Genomic DNA, 25,986 nt, shown 5'->3' with positions numbered 1-25,986 from the left:
AACTTCTGAGGTCTGTGCGTGCAGACGTCACATTTAAGGACCCTGGTTTCTGGCCATACATGTGACGTCCCTCGCACCTGGCAACAAGGCTTAAGCTTTTGCATTGGAGCCAGACATTCGGGTCGCCTGAGGCAGAAGATCCCACAGTAAGAATACTGCAACATGGAAATAGAAGGACATGTAGAGAAGTGAAAGGCATAGAAGAGCTGAAGGGATCTGCAGGAAAAATACAGAAAAAGTGGGCATGAGATCAGGTACAGCAGAAGGAAGAAGGAAGGAAAGCAACCAGCTCAGAGAGTGAGGCGCACTGGAACTGGTGGAACTGTTGCAGAGAGGGACAGAATGCAGGATCAAAGGTGCAGTGACACAGGATGGGAACTAAAGGAGATGACAAACAATGATGGCAAAATAGTATTGGTGACTGAAGTCTTTCTCACCAAAGGGATTAACAGTACTAGAAATGAAAAAAGGAAAGAAAAGATCAGGTTATTAAAACCAGTCGTAGGGCTTAAACTTAGTATGAGTACTAATAAGGGAAAAGGGAAAGATCAGGTTAGTAAAACCAGTCTTAGGTCTTAGACTTAGTATGAGTACTAATAAGGGAGGGAAGGGAAAGATCAGGTTAGTAAAACCAGTCGTAGGGCTTAAACTTAGTATGAGTACTAATAAGGGAGAAGGGAAAGATCAGGTTAGTAAAACCAGTCTTAGGTCTTAGACTTAGTAAGGTATGAAAATGGTTATGGTGATCACAAAGGGGAAGGACTGGATGAATGTTGTGGCGCACAACAGCTCCATTGATCTGTCATAGGAGACAAGCTGGCAGTAAACAGGGTGAGGGAAAAACAAAAAGAAAGACAAAAAAATGCTAGCGTGGGGAGTTAAGCCCTTACCTTCAAAAAGGTTTACCTGTAGCAGAAATAAACACCCTGGAGAAGAAGAGGAAAATTCTAGGATTAGTTGCATCAGTTGACAAAGGAGAAGAGTTTGAGGGTATTCAGAGGATGGGGAGACCTCTCGGCAAGACCAGCTCTCTGCCAGGGACATGCTTCATCTTAAACCAGAAATGACAGTGGAGTGGAGTGCTGAGCTGGGAGGTACCTTTCAACAATCATACCTTTAAACTAAGACGGAAGGGGTAGTGTCACAGAGGTATTAAAGAGAGTGGGCACTCAGGCAAACAAGGATGGTTCACATCATGACAAGGAAGCACTGATATGCAACACAAGAAAAGGAAGAAGCAGGGGTTGCAAGAAGGGAAGCAGAATGACATGAGAGGCCCAGCTGGTATCACAGATACAAAGACCAGGGACAAAACAGGGTAGGATGTGAATATGCCTTGATACAGGTTACAAATGACAAAGAAGAAGGTTGAAAGTGAATTGGCAATTTATGTAAAGGAGGGCATCACATGTAAGGCCAGAAATGAAGATGAACACCAGCCCAGGAAGGATGCAGGCAAGGTCAGCGGTAGGTTAAGCTCCCTGATGGTTAAAGCAGAAGAAAGTAGGGACTGCGAGTGTATTGATACAGTGCTTAATAATCCAGATGTGTCAAAGGAAAAGATGAGAGACTGAAGCAGGAATAAAGGAGTGAGACAGAAGGAAATGGATTATATTCACATATGATCTGACTCTGCAGGCTGTCTCTTAGAAGTGCAACACCTGATCCTAGGAGTACTGACACACTGAAAACTAAAATGTGATTCGAACACAAAACAGCAAATTCTAAAACCCACTGTCATAACTTAAGTGATATTTTTTTCAAAGGGGGCTTTACTTCCCTTCACCCAAACAGTGGGACTGTGCCCCCATTCAACACACCTCTGATATTTATATTTAAGTACCTGTACCTTGCAGTAGTAGGAATACTCAGATACCATAACCACATTCAAACTTTTAGTTTTGATAGTCCAATTATTGTAATTACAGTGCCTGGAAATTCACCAGGCATACAGATACATCAGCAAAATCCTGGGAGATTCTGAGCTGCAGAATTTAGAGGAAGTGGGAGTTGTGTGAGGTCTTGGAAAATGAAAGGATCAGCCTAGCCAGTGGTGTGTGACTACACTAGAAAGGACAACATTAGGAATGTGGTCCTAGGTGGAAAGTTACTAGATCAGTAGCACCCAGGTGAAGCTGCCATTATCAAACAGTGATCATGTCACTTTATGATTTGGAGTGAGATGGAGGATTAAGAATACAAATAAAAAGATGAAGATATAGAATCTGACCAGAGTGGGACATGCTGAATGGTAGAAGAGAGCCAAAGGTGCGTTATGGGCACAAAGGCAAACCTGAGGAAGTAAGGCTACAGAAAAGGGGCAGGGACTGAATATAAGTTTCACCACAAAAGGATAAAATGGTGCTAAAATAAACTTATAACCAAGTAGAAAGCACCACAGTCGAGCTGGATATAGGCAACAGTTTATTCAGTTCCAAACACCGAACACAAAGTGAAAAGACCTACACTTAACGCTGTAAAAGTACAAGTTAACGCTGTAAAAGTACAAGTAACGTTTTCGTCATCAACTTCATCAGATAAATTTCACAATCCCATAATTCACTTTATATAGACACACTAATTACAATTAAACCAAATAAATCAATTAATCAATTAATGTAAACAACAGGATGTCATTAAAGACTGTCCTTATATGGTCATGTCAGTGTTATTTTAAAATCCATTTTACTTTAAGTTGATAAAAATCACTTTCATATATTAAAAAAACACATCATATTCTTAAAATTGACTTTAAAAACATTTTTTAAATTGTCATAAATAACTTACATTTAAATAAAATGTATTTAAACTATAAAATTCATTTAAAAATACAAAAGGTGTATACAAATTTATGTTGTTGTCTTTGGCTCCCTCATGTGGTCCAAATCACACATAACATCACAAGTCAAATAAAACTTTTTATAATTTATGTTCTTAATATAGCAGTTTTTTCTATAATTTTAAAGCTTGGCTGATCTTAAATTTAAGACTGGAGCTAAAGATATCATGTCATTAAGACCCGGAGGTCTACTGGCTTCTAGTGATAGCTGCCAGTATAGTTCCCTATATTCTACTAGTGTCTCCCACATACCTCCCCCTGGGATCCACATGAACTACTTCCATCACAAAAAATTGAAATACTGATGTTTTACATACCATGGTATGTTTGTAAAGTGCATTATTTTCACATTTATTTCTGATATCATACATATGTTCATATATTCTTTGTTTTAATTTTCTTTCACTTTTACCCACATAGTACAAATTGCATTCTTTACACATAGCTAGGTATATTATGCCTTTTGTATTACAGTTAACATAAATATCCAAACTTAATTTCCTTTTCCTTGCTTGTAAAAAAATGGAATCTCCAGTTTTTAAATATGAACAATAGTTACAACAACCACATTTATATAGACCTTTTCTAGTTCTTGTTGTTTTGTCATAGTTAATATTATGGGTGCCTTTGTCCAGCATGTTCTTAATAGTGTTCCCTCTACGATATATGTACGTTAATGGTTTTCAAAAATATGTTTTAAATCTGATATCTTAGAAAAATTATTCCATTCTCTATCCATAACCTTTCTTACAACACTTAACTGTCCGTCATAATTCATAACAAATCCCATATTATAATCCTTATTAGAATTATCTACAGGAGTGTCACCTGTTTCTATAAAAGGAGATGTTTTTCCTATAATAGGAGCAAATCTGCCCTTTCTTTCACTCAGTACTTCATTCAATAATGCATCAAATAAATTACTAGGATATCCCCTGTTCATGAATAGCTCCTTTAATTTAATACATTCATCCGATAAAACCACCACGGCAAAAACTTCCTTCCACAAACCAAACCAAAGAAAAAAGGAAAGTCAAAAGGAGAGGTGATCAAGCTGCTCCAATATTTTATTCTCGACAATAATACACCAAATGAACGCTATTAGTAACCATGCGTTTTCATCCTGTAAAAGACTTCATCAGATTAACATCTTTACCTAGTTCAACATAATTATATACACAAAATCATTAGTGCCCTAACCAATCATTAATTTCATTCAATTAAAATGTGCAAATGAGCAAATAAGTTTATACAATCATTTAAAATAACCTTCTCATTTAATAAATATAGTTTGTTTTTTTAAAAAATAAATAAAATTACTAATGACGTATGTCATAAAATGTTCTATACTATTCTTTACTAAAAATATGCTTATGTTATTCATGAATTTATAGGAACATTTAGGATGAAATATAATAGATCTTATAAAATTCATTTTCTTTGGTATATATAAGGAAATACTGCCATCTACTGTCTTTTTTGTAAATGACAAGTGAATTAAAATCTTGGTTGCTTTCAACTTTAACAGTGGTAAAATAGAGATATATTCATTTAGTCCTGGGGGTTTATTGGCTTCCAGTGCCAACTGCCACCATAACTCTCTATAGCCAATACTTTCCTCCCATGGGCCCCCTCTAATATCCTTTTTCACCTGGTCCAATACAAAAAATCTGTACCTATACTCTTCACATACCTGCGAATGTCTATAAAGTGCATTTGTGTCTTTACTTCTTTTAATGTCGTACATATGTTCGTATATCCTCTTTTTCAAGGATCTTTCGGTTTTACCGACATAATATGATGTGCAATTTACGCATATAACCAGGTATACTAATCCTCTCGACTCACAGTTAAAATAGTCCTTACTTTTCACCCAAAGTTGTCTACTTCCCAAGAATATCTTTTCTTCATTAACTATAAATTCACATTGTCTGCAGTTCCCACATTTGTATGTTCCTACCTTAAATGTGTTAGCTCTATCTCCTATTCTACCTTTCTTGTTATTACTAGTCTCTAATATGTGTTTTATACAACTAGAATTTTTGAACACCACTCTGGGTGTCATATCGGGGAGTCCTTTTAAGTCCGTTAGTGTTTTAAATTTTTCCCATTCCTTTTGAAATATTTCTTTCACCTTCATATTTAGAGCATTGTATTCCAATACAAGTGCTTGTTGGTAATTAAATCGGCTAGTGTTTAAATGACCTGTAGTGTTTTTTAAAACTTCCTTTTCCCCTTTTATTGGTTTGAATCTTCCGTCCCTTGCTGCAATAACCTCTGTCCTTAATTCTGTAATGAATTCTTTCGGATAACCCCTTTCCAGGAACATCCTTTCCAACCTATCACATTCTTTTATAAAGTCGTCTTCCAAACTTGACATCCTTGACCCTCTAACAAATTGTCCCTTGACCAAATTTTTCTTACAATAACTCGGATGACCACTTTCATAGTGTAAGAAAGAATTAACATAGGTATCCTTCCTGAATACTCTAGTCTCAAAGGAATCACCTTTTTTCATAATTTCTACATCCAAGTATGCTATACTGTTATGGGAAATAGTGTGGGTGAATTTAAGGAAACTAGTAGTTTCCCCTATATATGTAATAAATTCTTCCAGTTTATCGTAACTTCCTTTCCAAAAAATTATGATGTCATCTAGGAACCTCTTATACATCTTACAATAGTTTATATACTCTGATTGAAATATGTATCTTTCTTCCCAGTTTGCAAGTACCAGATTAGCAAAAGTAGGTGCACAGGCTGCCCCCATTGCAACACCCTGGATTTGTTGAAAAAACTCCCCATTATGGGTCAGAAAATTATTCCTTAGGATTAAATCCATTAAGCCTGTGCACACTATTTTGTCCTCATGTGTCAGAATACTGTCATTGAATATTTCCTCTTCAAACATCCTGGTACCTTCATCGTATGGTATGGACCCGAACAAGTCAACCACATCAATGGTCACTAATATTAAATCATTATCAAATAATTCTGGGACTATACTTCTCAAAAGGTCCCAAGAATCTCTGAGTATTGCTTTTTTATTCAACCATATGTGTTTAGTTTTTACGTCCACAAACCTAGCTAGTGGCGTCGTTTTTGAGCCTTCCGCTGATACAATAGACCTGAAGGGTTGGTTTACACAATTTTTGTGTACTTTCGGTATGCTGAAAATAACTGGGATCCTAGGTTTGTCTATTTTCAAAAATGAGAACATTTTGCCATCAATGATAGTTTCAGTTAACATGTCTTCTAGCATTATATCTATTTTCTTGTAAGCCAGATTTATCTCGTTCTTAGAAACTACTTTGTATTTGGTTTCATTCATTAGTATCTCATTCATTTTACCTTCGTATTCCATAACATCCATTATCACCACACCCCCACCCTTATCAGGCTTCATGACTCTAATTCCTTCATCATATCTTAGTTCTTCTAACTTCTCTTTTTCTGTTGTATCTAAGTTGTTCCTAAATCCTACCCTTTTATCAGCTTTATTGATGGCTTCTTCCATCACATTTTCAAAGTTCTTTAATTGTGCCTGGATAGGTGGATTAAAAATAGATTTATTTTTTAATAATCTTTGTTCATTAGTTATTTGTAAATTGTTAAAGTCCATACCATATTCTTCTTTGTGGAATAGTAACTCTAAATTCATTTTTCTTAGGAAGATTTTCATGTCAATCAGTGTTTGTACTTTGTTTCCTTTAACTTTTGGAATAAACTTGAAACCTTTTTCCATTAAAGTAAAATGTTCTCTACTTAGTTCCATGCTACTAAAATTGTATATAGTGAAGCCATTTAACATACATTTGTTACCCTCTTTTACTATATCATGAGTCACAGAGGGTAGGTCAAGTTTGGGGAATTCACTTACATGTGTTTCCCCCTTCCTCTTACCCCCCCTCCTGTACAAATTTCCATTCCCTCTCTCACCTAAACCATATTCCCTTTCTTGTCTCCCTAGGGGGGGGAATCAACATCAGTCATAATTATATGTGTTTCTCCTTTTCTCTTCTCTATTTGTCCCCATATTGTTTCCTCTCTCACTATTATGCCAATTAAAATTCCTATATGAAAGGTTTTTGTTATTGTTTGTGGGTTTTGGGTAACTAATATCATTTTCATACTCCGTAATATCCCTTCTCAATTTTTCCATTTTCCTTTTTACTAAATCCCTACATTTTTGATCAATATCATCCTTCAATTTTAGGTATTTGTATCGCTCTTCGTTAATTTCAAATATCAAATCTTCCTTTATATGTACATCTAATACTTTGATTTGTTCTAAAATAATGTTCAAATTCCTTTCATTTTCCTCTATGATACATCTTACAATTTCCATTCCACAATTATTAAAAACATCAATTAATTGTTTGTGAAAAATCGACCCCACTTGCACATTATTAGGGTATTTCCATGTTCGTAACCCTTTGGGCACAATTTTCCGACTCAAGCATTCTCTTAAATATCCATTTTCTATAACTATGGATTTGTACTTATACATTAATTTCGAAATATCATCTATTTTTTTACTATATGAGTCCGTATTGGTAACCTGCCGATGGTTACCACCATTATATTTGAATTCATGTTGCTTTTTGAGCCAGTTAGTCATCTCCTGAGTGTTGGAGATGTTTACAGTACCTTTTTGTTGTCGCCCTCTTTGTACAGCTCCCCAATTGTCTCAGTTGTCGTCCTCTTCGTCTTGCAATATTCCCGGTGTATTGGCTGGGTCAAAAGTTTGACCATTCGGTCCTCCATCAAACGCGTTAGCCGCTTCAGCCTCCAAGCAGTACCTTTTCCGCTTCTGTTTTTGCTGTCTGCTTCCCAGCCCGCCGTTGTCTTCCATCACTTCCGGTAAATTGGTGCGCTGTACCATAGATTCACAGAGGGGCGTGAGCAAGTCAACAAGGGCTGTAAGCTGCCCCACAAGTTTTCTAGTCTGGCTACTTTCTTCTTGTACAGCTTGCATGTCCTTCTCCTTTTCCATGCCGAATACTCAACTAATAAAACCACCACGGCAAAAACTTCCTTCCGCAAACCAAACCAAGGAAAGTCAAAAGGAGAGGTGATCAAGCTGCTCCAATATTTTATTCTCGACAATAATACACCAAATGAACGCTATTAGTAACCATGCATTTTCGTCCTGTAAAAGACTTCATCAGATTAACATCTTTACCTAATTCAACATAATTATATACATAAAATCATTAGTGCCCTAACCAATCATTAATTTCATTCAATTAAAATGTGCAAATGAGCAAATAAGTTTATACAATCATTTAAAATAACCTTCTCATTTAATAAATATAGTTTGTTTTTTTTAAAAATAAATAAAATTACTAATGACGTATGTCATAAAATGTTCTATACTATTCTTTACTAAAAATATGCTTATGTTATTCATGAATTTATAGGAACATTTAGGATAAAATATAATAGATCTTATAAAATTCATTTTCTTTGGTATATATATATATATATATATATATATATATATATATATATATATATATATATATATAAGGAAATACTGCCATCTACTGTCTTTTTTGTAAATGACAAGTGAATTCAAATCTTGGTTGCTTTCAACTTTAACAGTGGTAAAATAGAGATATATTCATTTAGTCCAGGGGGTTTATTGGCTTCCAGTGCCAACTGCCACCATAACTCTCTATAGCCAATACTTTCCTCCCATGGGCCCCCTCTAATATCCTTTTTCACCTGGTCCAATACAAAAAATCTGTACCTATACTCTTCACATACCTGTGAATGTCTATAAAGTGCATTTGTGTCTTTACTTCTTTTAATGTCGTACATATGTTCGTATATCCTCTTTTTCAAGGATCTTTCAGTTTTACCGACATAATATGATGTGCAATTTACGCATATAACCAGGTATACTAATCCTCTCGACTCACAGTTAAAATAGCCCTTACTTTTCACCCAAAGTTGTCTACTTCCCAAGAATATCTTTTCTTCATTAACTACAAATTCACATTGTCTGCAGTTCCCACATTTGTATGTTCCTACCTTAAATGTGTCAGCTCTATCTCCTATTCTACCTTTCTTGTTATTACTAGTCTCTAATATGTGTTTTATACAACTAGAATTTTTGAACACCACTCTGGGTGTCATATCGGGGAGTCCTTTTAAGTCCGTTAGTGTTTTAAATTTTTCCCATTCCTTTTGAAATATTTCTTTCACCTTCATATTTAGAGCATTGTATTCCAATACAAGTTCTACTAATCCGAACCAACTGGCCTTTCAACACTCCCTTCTTCTGATACAAAGGATGTGAACTAGTGAAGTGTAGATAAGAATTAGAGAATGTTTCTTTTCTGTGTATTTTAGATACAAAATTTCCATTATCTTTCTTGATATAGACATCTAAATATATTAGTTCCTGTGTGTCATATTTGTGGGTGAAATCCAAAAAAAATAGTTGTTCCATTCAAATATTCAACAAATTTCATAAAATTGTCTAGATTTCCTGTCCACAAAAAACATAAATCGTCAAGAAACCTTCCGTACAAGGTCCAATACTCACTAAAAGGAGAAGTCAGGAGAAAATTGTTCTCCCAATAGGCCATAATGATGTTAGCATAAGTGGGGGCACAATGTGCCCCCATGGCCACTCCTTTCTCTTGCTTGAAGTACTCTCCTTGAAAGAAAATAAAATTAATTTTCAACACTATTTCCATCAGGGTCAATATTGTTCTGAACTCACTTGAGGTAATCTCTTTAAAACCAATTAACATCTCCTCAAACCATTCCATACCAACGTCATGTGGTATGCCAGTGAATAGGTCCACTATATCTAAAGTGCCAAAGGCCAACTTTTCACTGTATAAAGAGGGATTTAGTCTCCTAAGGAAGTCCCATGAATCTTGTAATATGTTAGGGTTGTTCAACACCAACCCCTTCACCTTAGTATCTATATACTTAGCTAAAGGTGCAGTCACTGAACCATTAGCCGAAACTATGTCTCTAAGTGGTGGATCATTACTATTTTTATGCACCATAGGAATTCCAAATATAGAAGGGACTTTTGGTTTTTCAACAAGCAAATATTATATGTTTGCATATCTATAGATCCTTCAATTAATAAGTCATATAATACTAACTGTATTTTCCTATATGCAATGTTAATTTCATTAATTGATGTTCTAGAATATTTTTCAGTGTCACTCAAAATCTCCATCATTTTACCTTCATATTGAATACAATCCATAAATACTACACCCCCACCCTTGTCCGGTTTCATCACCCTTAAATTTTTGTTGTTTATTAAAACATTTAAAACTTCCTGTTCAGAAGATGTTAAGTTAGGGTGTACAAATTATTTTTTCAAACCAGTCCTTAATTCATTTTCAAGTTTTAGTTCTAAATTCCTCAATTGGGGGTGCAGTGGTAGATTGAATGTACTACTACGTTTTCTTTGGATTTAGTTACCTTTCCATTTAATAAAAGTTCTAAATTTTTCTTTCTTAAGAATAATTTCACATCAATTAACAGTTTAAAAATATTAGTTCTTTGCCTAGGTATAAAACCAAATCCTTTTGATAACAATTCAAACAAAGTTTTGTTAACAGCAACATTACTATAATTATATATACTAAAATCCTGACATGTCCATCTATTACCATCCTGTGTAATATAATTTACTAATTCCATCTCGTTTCGTTCCAACCCCTCCCCCTGTAGTTTTTTGTATTATATACTACCGCTTCTTTGTCCATAAGTCTTTCTGACCTCCTGAGCGGAGGAAAATCAGAAAAACTAGAATCATTTTCTATGGGGTAAAATTTGTAAACATTAAACATAAATTTATTCTGTATACACCTTTTGTATTTTTAAATGAATTTTATAGTTTAAATAAATTTTATTTAAATGTAAGTTATTTATGACAATTTAAAAAAATGTTTTTAAAATCAATTTTAAGAATATGATGTGTTTTTTTAATATATGAAAGTGATTTTTATCAACTTAAAGTAAAATGGATTTTAAAATAACACTGACATGACCATATAAGGACATTCTTTAATGACATCCTGTTATTTACATTAATTGATTAATTGATTTATTTGGTTTAATTGTAATTAGTGTGTCTATATAAAGAGAATTATGGGATTGTGAAATTTATCTGATGAAGTTGATGACGAAAACGTTACTTGTACTTTTACAGCGTTAACTTGTACTTTTACAGCGTTAAGTGTGGGTCTTTTCACTTTGTGTTCGGTGTTTGGAACTGAATAAACTGTTGCCTATATCCAGCTCGACTGTACTGAATATAAGTTTCTAAGGATAAAGGAAAGAAAGAAGGCCGACGTAGTTACACAAGAATGTTGACTATGAAGCTAGTGAAGGACAAACTACAGAGCATGCAAGTGACAAAAGGAGAGGCCGGGACAGTAAAGGAGGTAAACAGAAGGGCAACAAAGCAAAAAGTCAAAAAGGAGTTATCAGAATAGGTCAAGAAGGGGAACCAAAGCTTTCTTAGTCTGAGAACAAAAAAGGATGATGGGAAGAACAGACCTGCCTTGACTGAGTAAATACAGGTGGAAGATCACAAAAGACAGGGCCAAAACACAGGTACAAGGGATTCGAGAGACTTTGTTTCAACCTTGTAAATTAAAGTAAGGGGAGAATACTATGTTAGAATGGAAGTTGGGCAAAACTAGAGCAGCAATGGAGGCAGGTTAGAAAGAGAGGACAGGAAGACAGACTTAGCTACCCTAAGGGGGGTATAAAGCACAAGGATGAGGTGAAATGCGTTAACAGGGTGTTCATAAATCAGGCAAATATGCTAGAAACCCCCCCTGATAAAGGGCTTTAAAAGATTACTGACCAGTACAAAACTGCCCAAAAACAAAAAAGAGTAATGGTGAAGTTAAAATCTGTGGAACTACAGACCTGTCAGTCTAACAACAGGGGTAGGAAAAGTCAAGCAGAGGATCCTTAGGTGGGAATGCTAATACTTTCCTAGAAGACAACAATCCCCAGGAAAGCAAACAAACACTCATGGGAAGAAGCAACTATTAGTCAAACCCCATTCAGTTTTATGATGAGCTACAGGAGAAACTGTCACAAAAGCACCTGCAGATAACGTCTACCCAGACTTCACCAAGGCCACTGACTCCATTTCACATAGACAACAGCCAGGAAAAATGGATGATTTGGGGGTGGGGCCAAAACTGAAGACCTGGACTACTGCGTAGCTGAAGGGTGGGACACAGATGTGGTGAAAGGGATAATGTATGAGGTCCAGTACTCTTCAGTGTGTTAGCTTTAAACATATTCAAGGTAAGAAAGTAGAAGACCAACCTCTTCAATGACGTTACAAAAGACAGGTGCAGCAGTGAAGGATGGGAGGAATCAATGGAAGGATTTGGAAAAGCTGACTAAAAAGAACAGAAAGTTAGAAACTGTGATTCATAGCTAACAACCGCAAAGTATTACATTTTAGCCAAAACAACCGTGGTGTGAAGCATCAGACTGGGAACTGGAAGACAGTAATAAATCAAGGAGCTGACACACTGCAGATGGGATGGACTACAAGAAGCAGGGTAAAGGGGCAGAGACAATAGCAAACAGAATACTGAGGTGCATCTTCAAAAACAGAGAAAATGTGCCTGCTCTGCCGAGTCTTAATCAGGTGAAACCACAAATACTGTGTCTTGTTCTGAAGGCAATGTAATCTGAGAAGGCAGCAGGCACTGGAAGTCATCCATGGAAAACTGACTAGAAATGGTGTACTGGATGCAGGAAAAGGATACAGCCAAAAACTACAGGAGGTGGAGCTATTCTCCCTACAGACCAGATGGGACAGGGGGGCATAACATAAAGTAAGGGAGACATGAATGGGTTCATCAGTGCAGAAAATATGAGAGGAGAGGCTCAGGTACCAAAATAGCATACTAACTACTGTCTAGATCTATAAAGTACTTCTTCACTGACACGGTTGTGGTCCCATGGAATACCCTACTGGAAATGGTACAGCAGAGGGAATTCAGAGCACACAGGACATGTGGAGAAATCAGGGGGAAGTGAGCTAGAATGTTAATGTTAATTGTGTATATATATTTTTTCCTTCAATAAAGTGGATGTTCGGTGCATCTTTGAAGTTGCTTCATTCGTATAAGGTGTCTTAGTTCATTTTGCTTTTGGTTATTTCAGTTGGTTTTTTTGTGTTCGTTCTATTAAAATGTTAATGTGCTTGAACATCATAAACACCAGACTGCCTTTTGTAGCCAAACAAATGAAATGTAACTTAAATCTCTATTATAAGGGGACATAAAAGGGTCTAATATGATGCACCATATAAAATGACATCTGTCGAGCCACCTTTCCCAACTCTACAACTATTTTCCCACATACATTTGACCATCTAGTCCTCTTGACTCACTACTGACCACCCCTGCCCTATCTGGCATAGCAACCCATGGAAGGGGTGTAGGTGCCGCCTTTTCAAGGTGTAATACCTCAATGGTCACGTAATTTTTCTCGGACATGGGAGGCGAGGATCAGGAGCCAGCTGGCCGTACTCCACAACTGATGCAGATTTTTCTTTATGCACGTAACCCCTCCCTCTCCCCCACAAGCACAAGTTTGGCCCACTACGTGCAATTCTGATCTCTATTCACAGCACATGTATTCTTCCACATATTGTCTACTGTGCCTGCAGTATGATGGGTGTACCCAGGCCCTCCTTAATTTTTAGGAGTTCAACTTCTGTCTTCTACCCAAAGTGCTCTTTTATTGGAGTTGCCAAGGTCTCTCCCATAAGAAAGGTAAACTGAAATTGACTGTTCTCTCTCATTCCCTCCCTTGAAGGTTCCCAACATCATCCATACCTGCTAGCGTTATCTAGGTCAGTGGCATTGTAATCATGTCATTATCAGGCACAAGCATCTCATTTTCTCTTGTCTAACGGAAGAAATGCCAGGGCTTGCAGCACTTCAAAACCCACTGTGGGTAGTGTCATCCTGCAAGAATATCTGAAAAACTCACTGGAAAAGTTAAAACAAGTTGAAGATACTAGGCAACAGCCCAAACTGTGGCTGGAGATAACCACACATTAAAATAACTAAACTGACCTAACGTTCAGAAACTTGAGGCTTGGTTATTAATTTCCCCATCAACAGACAGCTGAGACTTTTATTTATGAGCTGATAGGTTAAGATGTCAAGAGGCTGTCAACATAAACCAAACTTATACAATGTCAGAGCTGATAACCACTTTGCAATTACTCAGTGTCACATCGTCTTAGAGTTAGCATTTCGGTTTTTCTCCCAGACAGCCTGAATTCTAATCTTTGCATGGGGACTTTGACCTACTTAATCTTGGTAGTTTGCAACAAAGTGTTAAGGCTGTGTGTTGGCAACACACTTCACTCTGGACCTCTTGTTGTGAGTACCACAGTCTCCATTTGCTCAGTGTGACTCTGAAGATGGCACTTAATCAGAAAGTGCTCCTGGGTTTCAACTATTAAAAAAACACCTGCGTCCACTGGGCCTAATTGATTTAGAAATTAACTAAAAAAAATAGATGTTTGCTTCTTGATTTCTTCCTTTACAGGTGCGACCAAGACACCACACATCACAGCCATTTCTCATGTGAAACATTTAAAAAAGATAAACCTGACTCTGTGGTACAGAAGAATGAATCCTTGACTACTACCAAGATAACCCCAGATCGAGTACTGACTCTTGTTCTGGAGGAGCTAGGCAGGGTGGATGGGAGTGAGCAGCCAATATCAGTTTGCTCATCCTGGTGGGGAGGAGGCAGACTGTACCACTGTAATGCAATACTTACTGCAAAATAAACTGCACACTATGCAGCAATACAGACTAGGGATGAGCTTGGCTCTGCCAAGCCTAGTCTGCATAGCTGCCCTTAATGGGATGTGGGCAGGAACATGCACATCCACAGAGGAAGGTGTAGCAGACCCTCAAAATAGCCACCAGGGCAGAGGTTAGGCAGAAAACACAGAATTTCCATATATGGAGGGGAATGAATGGTAGCGCAGGCAGGCATAGTGGATGTGGAAAAGTATGCAAAAAATATTTAACAAAACAAATACTTAATTCACCTTTACAGGATTTCTCATTATTCAACTCCTTCTCTGTGTCGCTTGGAGGAGGGTCTTCTTTTACAAACAGTTTCATGTAGTGCTCAGGAATCTCAAAGCCTGTGCGTAGTAAAACAAAAATGTACTTTAGAAATGCATGGAATATAATTTATTAAAATACAGGAATAACTGACAAAATACAGATGCATGTCACATAAATGAACCAAGTTAATGAAACTTTTAAATCATATCCATAGCTACACACCTACCAAACAGCTGAGATTATCCAGAATATTGTTAGTGAATGTTTCTCATTTTCTTCTCCCAAACTGAAGAAATGCCAAGCAGCTGTAGTGCTTTCAAGCCAACTATAGGTTCTGTGGCCAGCAAAACACGAAACAGGCTTTCAGCAATGATGATCCCATCCAATGAAAAGAAGTTAGACAGCACAAGTGAATAAATTGTCCCAAATGCAAGCTTTGCTTAAGATAAATGCAATCAGAAGTAGCCTGGTACACTCCTTTATGCACACTGTTAATAGACCATTAAAAGCAGACCACATCTCTAACATATGGAAGGAGGCTACTGTGGTTCTAATCAACAAAAGAGTCCCTTCCAAAGATAACAATAAAATAAGTCTAATCAGCTTCACAAGCATATTGTACAAGGTAATGAAAAGAATCCTCATGGGACTTACTCAGACATAAAACTTCCTTACGCATGACATAACTTACTACAAGCTTTTACTCGGACTGAAATGCAGAAGCTACCTTCCTTTTGAGCTCTCCCATTACAGATTTGTCAAAGTAATTCACACCCATCAGAGAAGAATTGACAGATTTGGTAAGTAGGCATCCGCATTTTTAATGTTTAGGATCCTTCCCTGGTGGATTCTTGGCTGTGCTGAATCCCAAGAAGTAATATCGTGGTAGAAGGAGTTGGAGGAATACTGTAGAACAGAAGTTGAAGGTTTGCTGGAGAACAAACTTCCAAAGAGTGGCCCAACCCCCTGAACTAGAAATGAAAAGATAATGGTTGATGTAGGTATCCACTAAGGACCAAAAGGTTGCAACATAAATGGATGTATCAAAAACTTACTTGAAGAAAAAAAATGAATGCAGCCACTCCTCTGGTTCAGTGGAAATTGACCACAGATTCTACCAATGTCTGTCTGGCCAACTGATGGCAAACGATGATGCATTTGATAGTTCACTTGGAAACGGACTGCTTGGTAACTGAAAGCCCTTTCCTCCTCAAAACAAAGTAAATAAACAGATGGTCTGCCCTCCAAAATCCACACACTCCCCTCAGGAAGCAAACTGAGCTGATGGTGTACATCCAGGATGTGAAGGACAATTTCCTTTTCTCAATTTCCACTAATGCACAGAAACCAGGAAACAGATGGACTGGTTTAGGGTATGTGGGCTCATCCTAATACTGTCCTTGATAAACACCAGTCAAAACTCCCACAATAAAATGTCCTGAAGCACAACTGCCTCTGAAGCTTCAAAGCCACTGAGTTTGCATGTTCACATGATATCTGGCAGTTAATGCAGTTGATTAATGCTCCAAGCTGATAATGAGCTACTTCCACTAAGTCAAGGTAGGTAGATTGATTCCTTTCACCTCCATTTACCTACAGTGTGACTGGGCAAGTCACTTAACCAAACAGAGCTCCTGGATCATCCTAGAAAAGGGACACCTTTGTCCAGTGGGATTACTTGGTTAACAGAAAGATAGAATGAAACACAAAATAATGGATAGGCAAGCAAGATATAATAAAGCTCAAGTCCCGTTTATGATTTTTTTTCAAAGCGGGACAGAGTTGCAGCACTCTCTTAAGACACTGCTCAAGCAGGTAGAGTTAAGGCTACAATTCTGTCCTCTACAAGGTCATGACAGACAGAGCTAACTGACACATGGAGTTTCACCATTAAATAATAGAGGCCAAGAACATACAGTTGAGAAGAAGCACACAAAATGAGCTGAAGTAAAAATGCCTTTATTTGCTATCACCTCTACCTGAAACTTTCCAGGAGAATAAAAATCAAATGTTTTCTTCTCCTATGTATATATAGCAAGAAGAGTGTCTTAAATTAAAAAAATGTTTTAAGTATTATGAAGCCACAAGAAGTGCTTAACGAGGGTTTTTTGAAAAGGAATTAAGATGGGCTTTTAGGTGCTTGCACTGCCTAATAATGTTTGGTATCTCAAATGACTGAAAAATGGCTGAAAACACATTCCATAGAATCTGCACCTCTCTACCAACTTGGCTTGGTAAACATATCTGTTGCAGGACCAGCCTGCACACGCACTAAGTTTTGTCAGAATGATATTTTATACAGTTGTTTCTTCTCATCTCCATTTAAACATTGTCACATTTCTTAAGACCTAAGACTTTTTAGTCTTAATGAAAACTCTCAAACAAAAAAAAAAAAAAACTAAACATATTTTCAGAACACCAACCATACCAAATTGACAGCTGCACCCACAGGCCTTAAAAGTAAGGTTACCCATGCAAAATCACATGTTATAGTATGTTCCCACTTACATTGATTTCAGTCTTTTTTTTCCTTATCTCTGTTCTTCTCTCAGATGTGAAAAACATCTTGCGTGCTTTCAGAAAACATTGATTTATGGCCCTAGAAGTGCACTGGCTATCTTCAAATATTCTACTGAATGCATTAAAGTATTAATGTTGCCGGGAGGGGGGGGGGCTACTATCTCATATACACTTCCTATAATTTCCAACTTTATTTTTCACTGACCTGCTTGTCACTGTAATTTAAATTTGCATTTCCCTCAGCAAAGTATGATCAAAACTCTGAAGATTAACTGCTTGCATCTGCAGACAGCTTGACTCCATGTAAAAATAGTCAGCAATGAAAAAAACACAGCCAACAACCTGCAGATGCTTAAAGGAATCTTTGTAAATTTCACTCAGAACAGAATGCACTGAATTGCCCTGGCTAACTGCCTTCAGCTGCACTTTTTGTCCATCACCAAGAACATTTACTAATGAGAAAAAAAAAGCTAATATCCTCGCAGAAGCAAGACTATTAGTATTTTCATGGCTTTAGTCATTTTGTCTTCTTTTTCAAGCCTATTTGTTTGCAAAAAATCTTGTTCAGAGATTAAGCAAGGACATTAATCTAGACATCCACCCATATAAAACAAGGGAAATTACCATTTCAGTTCTATATGTAATATAATCAGTACACTTTTAACCCACAACCACCACACTCCAGCAACCCCGATCACAGCCTTTATTCTAGTTTAAACTGTAAAATCTATATTTTTTACAACTAAACAAGTATGTGTTTACTGTAAGATCTTTAACATATACAAAAGTAACTGAAACAATTAGCCCCACAACTCAGTTAAAATGCCCGACTGCACACTATACAAAACTGCTTTACAATATAACATGCAGTTTTATACCATGAAATGTTTTATACAAATACTAATAAGAACAAAAAATGTTTTACTTAAAGTTACTTCTTTTTTCCCTTAAGTGTTCTTCAAACATGAATGATATAATTTGGGGTATATGCTTTACAGTCCACACACGTTTAACAAAGTCAATAGAAATCTAATATTTTCTCAGCCACTCTTATTTGCAAAGTCATATTTCACCAGTGTGATTGATGGTTTATAACCTCACATTTACAGTAAACTCTCAGTCAACCGGAACTCAAGCAACCAGCACTCTCAAGCAGCCAGCAAAAAAAAAAAAAAAAAAAGAAAAGAAAAAAATTGAAGAAATACAGTACAATTTTCATGTCCTCCACCTCCCCCCCAGCAGAAACAAACCTTACATTTTTAGAGTTTTAAAAAGGAAAATAAGAATACATTTCCTCTCTCCCCAACCTGAGAACAAGTCAAACCAAACAAATAGTATAAGGTACAGTATCAGTCAGGCCTATTTTTAATAGCAACTCTCAAGCAACCAGAAACTACAGTTATCCGGCATCTACCAAGCCCCATGGGTGCTGATTAACTGAGAGTTTACTGTATTCACTAATTTCAGTGTTGCTGGTCTTCCTTCTGATCATCTTTATATCCCAACAATAGATGTTGGTTCAGGTCGAACATATTCCTGATTCTTCTAGACAATCCCTGTGCTTTTTCTGTCTCTAAAGCATTTTCATTTGGAGCACTAGAAAAGGTTTCACTGGCAAAGTCTCTCTATGAACTTTATTGTCATAAAAATGAGAAGCAGAGTACCTGTCTGCTTGACAGCTCAATTTTTGTTGGATACACTTTTTAATTTCCTCCTTAATCTGTTCTGCATCAAAAAGTGTTTCTGATTATCGAAGAAAAAAAATACTCTGAAGACAAATGGGTATAGCAGCTTGAATCTCACACCTCCCACTCTCTCTCGACATTCCCTGACTGGTGGGATAAATATGCTTCTCTTCTGTTTGGTGTACAGTAAATAATCATTTTCCACAAACACACTGCTGTGTCCAATTTTTAATGCCTTGCCATTCTACCATAGTTTTGTCAGGATCAACTCTTTCTGCTTGTATGACTGCATATTTACTAATATAGGCCTTTGCTGTTTTCTCACAGCCAGATTTGAAGCATACACTCAATGTCCCCTTTCAAACAACAAATCTTGCTGTGAAACATCAGTCCAACTGCTTATTTGTGCTTTCATAAAATTGATACAGTTTGTTCTTTCCAGTTTCGCTGGTACAGCAGAAAATCTCAAGTTTTGCCAGCATGCTCATCTTCTAACTTTACTATTGTTGAAACAGCTCTTCTTGAGAATCCTCATACTCAGCCTTTTTCTTCATTTCAGTATCTGATTTTATTGGTTTTATTAATTCATCTAAACATCTAGTTAAAGGCTCTTCTATTTTTTTCAGCCTTTTTATTATTCGAGTTAACAGATGCCTTCAAGGTTTCATTTATTTTTATCAGCTTTGAGTACATTTGATTTATTTTTTCCTCTAAATTACAGGAAGCCATCTCTTGAACCAAAGATGAAGCTTGAAAGTACAGTTGTGTACACTTACCATAAATGTAGATGTTTGAGTGTATTCACTGTTGCAGTCATTACATTTGGGTTATCTGCCTGTAGGGTGCCCTCATCCGGCCTGAATATCAAAGTCTTGGATCCCTGCGTCAGATGCTGTCTCTTCTTCCATGACGTCAGGTCGTCAGGGGTATAAAACATGCAGCCAACGCCATTACATCAGTTTTTCTTGCCCCAGATGTCTGGTGCCCCCATAACGGGAAGCAATTATATGTTAGGTTACACCTCCAACAGAAAGCAAATACACCAGAAAGCAGAAATACACTAAACCAGAAGAAAGGTATGGCCAAGAGAAGTCGAAGGCTGGAGGGAGGGTAACCAGGACTGCAACAGTGAATACACTCAAACATCTACATTTATGGTAAGTGTACACAACTGTACTATGTTCTTCGTGTTTCACTGTTGCAGTCATTACATTTGGGTTGATTCCCAAAACTAAGGAAGGGAGGAGGAAGTTAGAGAGCATTAGGACCAGTTATTAAGCCATGCAAGACTGCAGTGGCAAACCCAGCTGTGGATTTAGAAAAATTAGGCATGTGGTAATGCTTGGTGAAGGTATGTACAGAGCTCCAGGTAGCAGCTTTTAGGATGTCCCTGGTAGGGACACCTCTGAGAAAGGCTGTAGAGGTAGATGCAGCCCTGGTGGAATGTGATATTATCCCCTGTGGGGTAGGTTTTCCATGGTGCTTATAGCAGAAATGAATGCAATGGGCTATCCACTTAGAAATGGTTTGCTTGGAAATGGCCTTCCCCTCTGCCCCTGCAGCAAAGCCAACTAGCAGCTGTTCAGACTTTCTGAGAGGCTTAGTCCTGTCCAAATAAAATCTAAGTTGTCTGTGCACATCCAAAGAGTGCAGTCTTCGTTCCCCTTTGTTTTGTGGATTTGGGAAAAAAGTAGGCAAATGAATGGACTGATTAAGGGCCACACTAGACAACCACCTTGGGCATAAAGGAAGGACTGGTCCTGGGGGACACCCTGTCTGCATGGAAGATGATGAAGGGCTCCACTGCCATGAGGGTCTGTAATTCAGACACTCTTCTTGCTGAAGTGATTGCTAGAAGGAAGGCTGTTTTCCACGAAAGGAATTTCAACTCTGCAGTTGCAGCTGGCTCAAAAGGAGGTAGAGTGTGCTTTTCCAATACAAAGTTGAGGTCCCAGGCAGGAGTAGGGGCTCTCCTGGGTGGTCTTAGATTTTTGAACCCTCTGAGGAATTGCTGTAGCAGGGGGTGAGAGAAGAGGGGTGGCACAGTATTATAATGTGCAAAAATGGCAGAGGCATGAATTTTAATTGGCGAGAAGGAAAGGCCCTTGTGGAGCATCTCAGTTAAGTACTGAAGAATATGCGGTAAGCTGGGCACCACTGTGCCCATCCCCTGAGTCTGGCTCCAGGAACAGTATCTTTTCCACTGTTCAGCATAGGATTTTCTAGTACTAGGCCTCCTTGCCTCCAGAATGACATCTAGCACCTGCTTACTGAGGGATGCTATTGGACAGCTCAAGTAATTAGCCAGGCTGCAAGATTCTGGGTTTGAAGCCGTGGGTGCAGAATCTGGTCCTCCTGCTGAGACAGCAGGGAAGGGGTCTGAGGCATGTGCCATGGTTCCAGCAGTGACATACTGCGCAAGAGGGGGTACCAGTGCTGGCGTGGCCAGTCTGGTGCAATCAGTATTGCCCTTGGTTTGTCCTGTTTGATCTTTAGCAGAACTTTCGAGAGGAGAGGCAGAGGTGGAAAGGTATAAACTGAGAGGCTTTCACAGGTGAAGGACAGGGCATCCACTTTCCAAGCTTAAGTGTGGGGAGTCCTTGTGTAGAATTTGTCCAGTTGGCAGCTCTGAGGGGAGGCAAACAGGTCTATCTCTGGATTACCCAATTTGTTTCCCAAAAGGTTGAATATCTTTGGTTCCAGTTTCCACTCGTGTGGGTCCATGAGATTTCTGCTTAGGTCGTCTGCCAGTGAATTTAGCTTGCCTGGCAGGAATTGAGCTTGTAGGTGCACTTGGTGGCTCAAGGCTGTGTTCCACAGAACCATGGCTAGTCTGCAGAGAGGGTACGAATGGGTTCCCCCCTGCTTGTTTATGTACCACATAACAGTCCAATAATTGTCCTGGAAGAATGTGGTCCTTGAAGGCTGTCAGGGAATTCTTTACAGCTAACATTTATTTTTGATTGATATGCAGGTGCATCTGACTTGGGTTCTATTTGCCCTGAATGCACTGCCCTGCCAAGTGAGCCCCCCATGCATAGTCTGATGGGTCTATTGTTAGGGTTTGGGCAGCAGGGGGTAGAGTGAATGGGAGCCCCTTGTTGTGGTAGCAGGCCTTTGCCCACCAAAGGACTCTGTCTTTATACAAGGAATGATAGGAATCATTGATTCCAGGTCCTGAGAATGTTGACACCATAGACTTTTTAGATACCATTGTAGTTTCCTAATATGCAGTCTTGCATATGGAATTAGTAGAATGCAAGAGGCCATGAACCCCAGTCTTGCAGGATTTTCCTTACAGATAGCTGTGTCTTTGTGGCCAGTAGTTTGAAGTAGCCTGTCAAATAAACTTGTTTCTCTGGCGTGAGGTACGCCATCTGGGAAGTTGTGTTCAAGCTTGCTCCCAGGAATACAATTTGTTGGCAGGGTACTAGATGAGATTTCTTTTCGTTTATGGTGTACCCCAGAGATGTTAGAAGTTTCTTTACAAATGCCAGATGTTTTAGTAGCATGTCCTGGCTTTCTGCCTGAATTAGACAATCGTCCAGGTATGGGTATATTTGAATATTTCTTTGCCTGCAAAATGCAATGACTGGAGCTAGACACTTTGTGAATACCCTGGGCACAGTAAATAAGCCAAAGGGAAGTGCAGAGAACTGATAGTGGAGCCTTCTCTGAAGCGCAGGTATTTCCTGCAAGATTCCCTTATTGGAATGTGCAAGTAAGCTTCCTTTAAGTCTAAGGTTGTCAACCAGGCCTAGCATAGGAAGCAGCTGCTGAAGTGTTAGCATTTTGAATTTTGGGATTACCAAAAAGGTGTTGAGAATAGAGAGGTCCAGGATTGGATGCCAGGAGCAGTCTTTTCTGGGTACCAGGAAAAGTCTTGAGTAAAAACCTTGTCCCCTTTCATCTGCTGGGACAGGCTGAATAGCCCTGATACTTAGAAAAGAGAGAACCTGCTGTTGGGCCTCTGCCCACTGGTTTGGCCAACCGTTTGGGGTTGGTAAGGTGTGGAAGTGGAATCTGTATCCTTGGAAAACAATATTTAAAACCGATTTGCCCTGGGTAATGAGTTCCCAGTATTTTGCATGCAGGGCGATCTTTCCTCCTAAGGGAGCAGGTAGTTGAGCAGGGCTTGGAAGGTTTAAGGTTAAGTCATTGTGACATTTTTCCATTGGGGGGGGGGGTGTCTTACTACTTCCAGCTTTGGAAGTGGGAGCCCCCACTGCTTAGGCCTGTGAGTACCTTGAGACTGTAGCCTAGGTGGTCTGCTGCTCCTGGGTTTGGACTGAGAAGGCCTAGAAGAGACAGGAAAGGACCAATTCTTAGAAGGCCAATGCCTACTAAATCTGGGAGGCTATACCTGCAGGAAATCTTTAACAGTTTGCATAGATTTAGCTTTTTCTTCTTCTTTTTAAGAACTTCTTCTGTTTTGTTGCCAAACAAGGCGGTCTTGGTTTAAGGGAGCGTCCAGTAATTTAGCTTTAACATGATCTGGCAAATTTTGCTACTTAAGCCAAGCATGCCTTCTAAGAACAGACCCAGTGACAGCATCCCTGCAAGATGCTTCTAAAGAGTCAAAACCACATTGCAAAGTATGTTTACCAACTTGTTCAGCAGAATGCATTAAATCCTGCAATTCTTTATGTTCAGCACAGACAGGAATCAACATCATTTTCTGTTTAAGTAGTCCCATAATATGCTGCTGATACTTTAACATATGAAATTGGCAGTTTAAGGCCCTAATGGCCAAAGTAGCAGAGGTGTATACCTTCTTACCCCATCTGTCCAAGGCCCTGGAATCTCTATCAGAGGGGGTAGGGATTTTGGCTGTAGTAGCATTAATGCCTTTAGGTCCTTGGGAAATGGTCTCTGGGTCCGCAGTAGGGTTCTTGAAGAAGAACTTGTGAGATTCAGGTACTCTGTAATACCTGTCAGGTTTCCTGGGAGCTGGAGGTGATGTGTCTGGGGCCAGGCTGGATTCCAAGAAGGCATCATCTACAATGTCCAGAACAGGAGTGATAGCTAAAGGCCTGTGTTGAGGTAGGAGTAAGAATTCCCTAAGCCTCTTTTTGGAGTCAGAGTAATCCTGGCTTTCCCAGCGGAAATGCTCCCTAAGAGTGTGCAATGTTTCACCAAAAGAAAAATCTTCTGGAGGGGAAGCAGAGGGAGTGGAATCCTCTGCATCAGAATCCTCATAGGTAGATAAGGGCAAATCCTGGTAATCAGAAGAAACAGAAATTTCAGAATCCTGATCAGAAGAATCAAAAGGAAAAACAGTTCTAGGTCTCAGAGGGGGAAGGCTGGCTTCCCCTAATTAAAGTAATAAGGTCTTCAGCCATTCTTATCATTTGTTTTTAGGCTTATGGGCCTGACCATGCAGTTTGGACATCCGTTTTCTAAGCGTGGGTCGTGTTTTAGGCCTTGAAGAAGAAGATGGCGTCAGTTTGAAATGCAAGTCTGTAGGCCTGAATACACCCTCAGAAGCCACTGCCTGCACAGCAGCTCCGGTCCCATCCAAGGTAGAGACATCCGCAGGTTCCATAGTCAAAGAAGCATCTCGTGGCATACCGGACTCCGAATGGGTCTCAGCAGAGGCCTGCGAATCTGAAGTAGCGAGTATCAGGGGCTGCTGAAGCGCCTCACTGAGTACCGGCGAACTGGCGACTAGCTTAGTGGAAGCATCGTTGGCAGTTTTGGACCTATGCAGTCTGTCTCTGTCTTTATCTTTACGTTTTGTTTGGAAAATCGGTAGTCGGATGGCTTACCGACATTTCTGGATAGTTAAACCGTGCACCAAAATAATTTACTGCAAAAACAGACAGACAATGAATAGTTCGAGGGTTGAATAAGGCACAAAACCAACAGTGAGGGATGTCGTGGTCTGGGCCTAAGCAAGGAATGCAGTACGTATGAAAATCTTTATGAGATATTTGCTTTCCACAGGTAATACAATTGTTAACTTTTACTGACATCGGTTTAGAGCAAGAAAAAGGATCCCCAACAGGGTACTTAGCTTTTTTGAAGACTTCGGTTCTGAAACTGGAAAATGAAAATTTCAGGAGTCGTCCAACTGGCACTTGCGAACTGCTTCTGCTTCAGGTACCGCATGGCAAGAAAGACTGATGTAATGGCATTGGCTGCATGTTTTATACCCCTGACAACCTGACGTCATGGAAGAAGAGACAGCATCTGAGGGCTACCTGCAGGCAGATAACCCAAATGTAATGCCTGCAACAGTGAAACATGAAGAACATCTGCTTTTTGCTAAACAGTCACAGAACCGTTTCCAGACAAGTGTATTCTCTTCACTTTTTCTGGTTGATTTTCTTACAGGTTCACCAAATTTCTTCTTTGCTGGTACCCAGAGAGTGTACTTAATAACCAGTAACTAAAGTTTTCCCAAAAGACAGTTTCAGTGGCACTCCTGCTTTTTCTCAGTTTATTTTTTTCATATTGGGAGAGGTGAAGTAATCTGTTGATCAATGTGCAGCCACCTTATATGTCCATGCAGTCCTGAATCTTGGGAGGATTCACAAAGCAATGAAAAGGTGGGAGATGTATCGACTATTTGGAGATTATTCTTTGCACGATACCAGATGTAAACCCTATTCTTGCTCTGTTTGCAGCCCGTAGGTTGCAATGCTTGTAAAAGTTGAGTACAGATGAACAGGCTGCTCCATTTAGGATGGCATGGGTTGGAACTCCCCTAAGGAATTCTGTGATTACAACCATAGCTGTAGTAGAAGGTGATCTAATGTGTTATGGTATATGGTACCCTCTTCTCATGGTGCTGGTAGCAAAAGGCAAGGCAGTTTCC

General features: G+C 38.8%; 1 protein-coding gene across 5 annotated transcripts in view; it reads right to left on the bottom strand.

Annotated features, from left to right (window-relative positions):
* The window catches only part of LOC122813727, a 422,056-nt gene that overhangs the window by 110,634 nt on the left and 285,436 nt on the right, over positions 1-25,986 (bottom strand). For all 5 annotated transcript variants that reach the window (XM_044086194.1, XM_044086197.1, XM_044086196.1 and 2 more), the window contains one exon: positions 14,940-15,038. In XM_044086194.1, the coding sequence (XP_043942129.1) occupies positions 14,940-15,038 (99 nt within the window). The remainder of the gene's footprint in view (positions 1-14,939; positions 15,039-25,986) is intronic.

Source organism: Protopterus annectens, chromosome 10.part0 (assembly GCF_019279795.1).
Source record: "Protopterus annectens isolate FY-2018-M chromosome 10.part0, PAN1.0, whole genome shotgun sequence".
Taxonomy (NCBI): domain Eukaryota; kingdom Metazoa; phylum Chordata; order Ceratodontiformes; family Protopteridae; genus Protopterus; species Protopterus annectens.
Note: the sequence above shows the minus strand (reverse complement) of the source record. Positions and strands in the feature narration are given on the sequence as shown.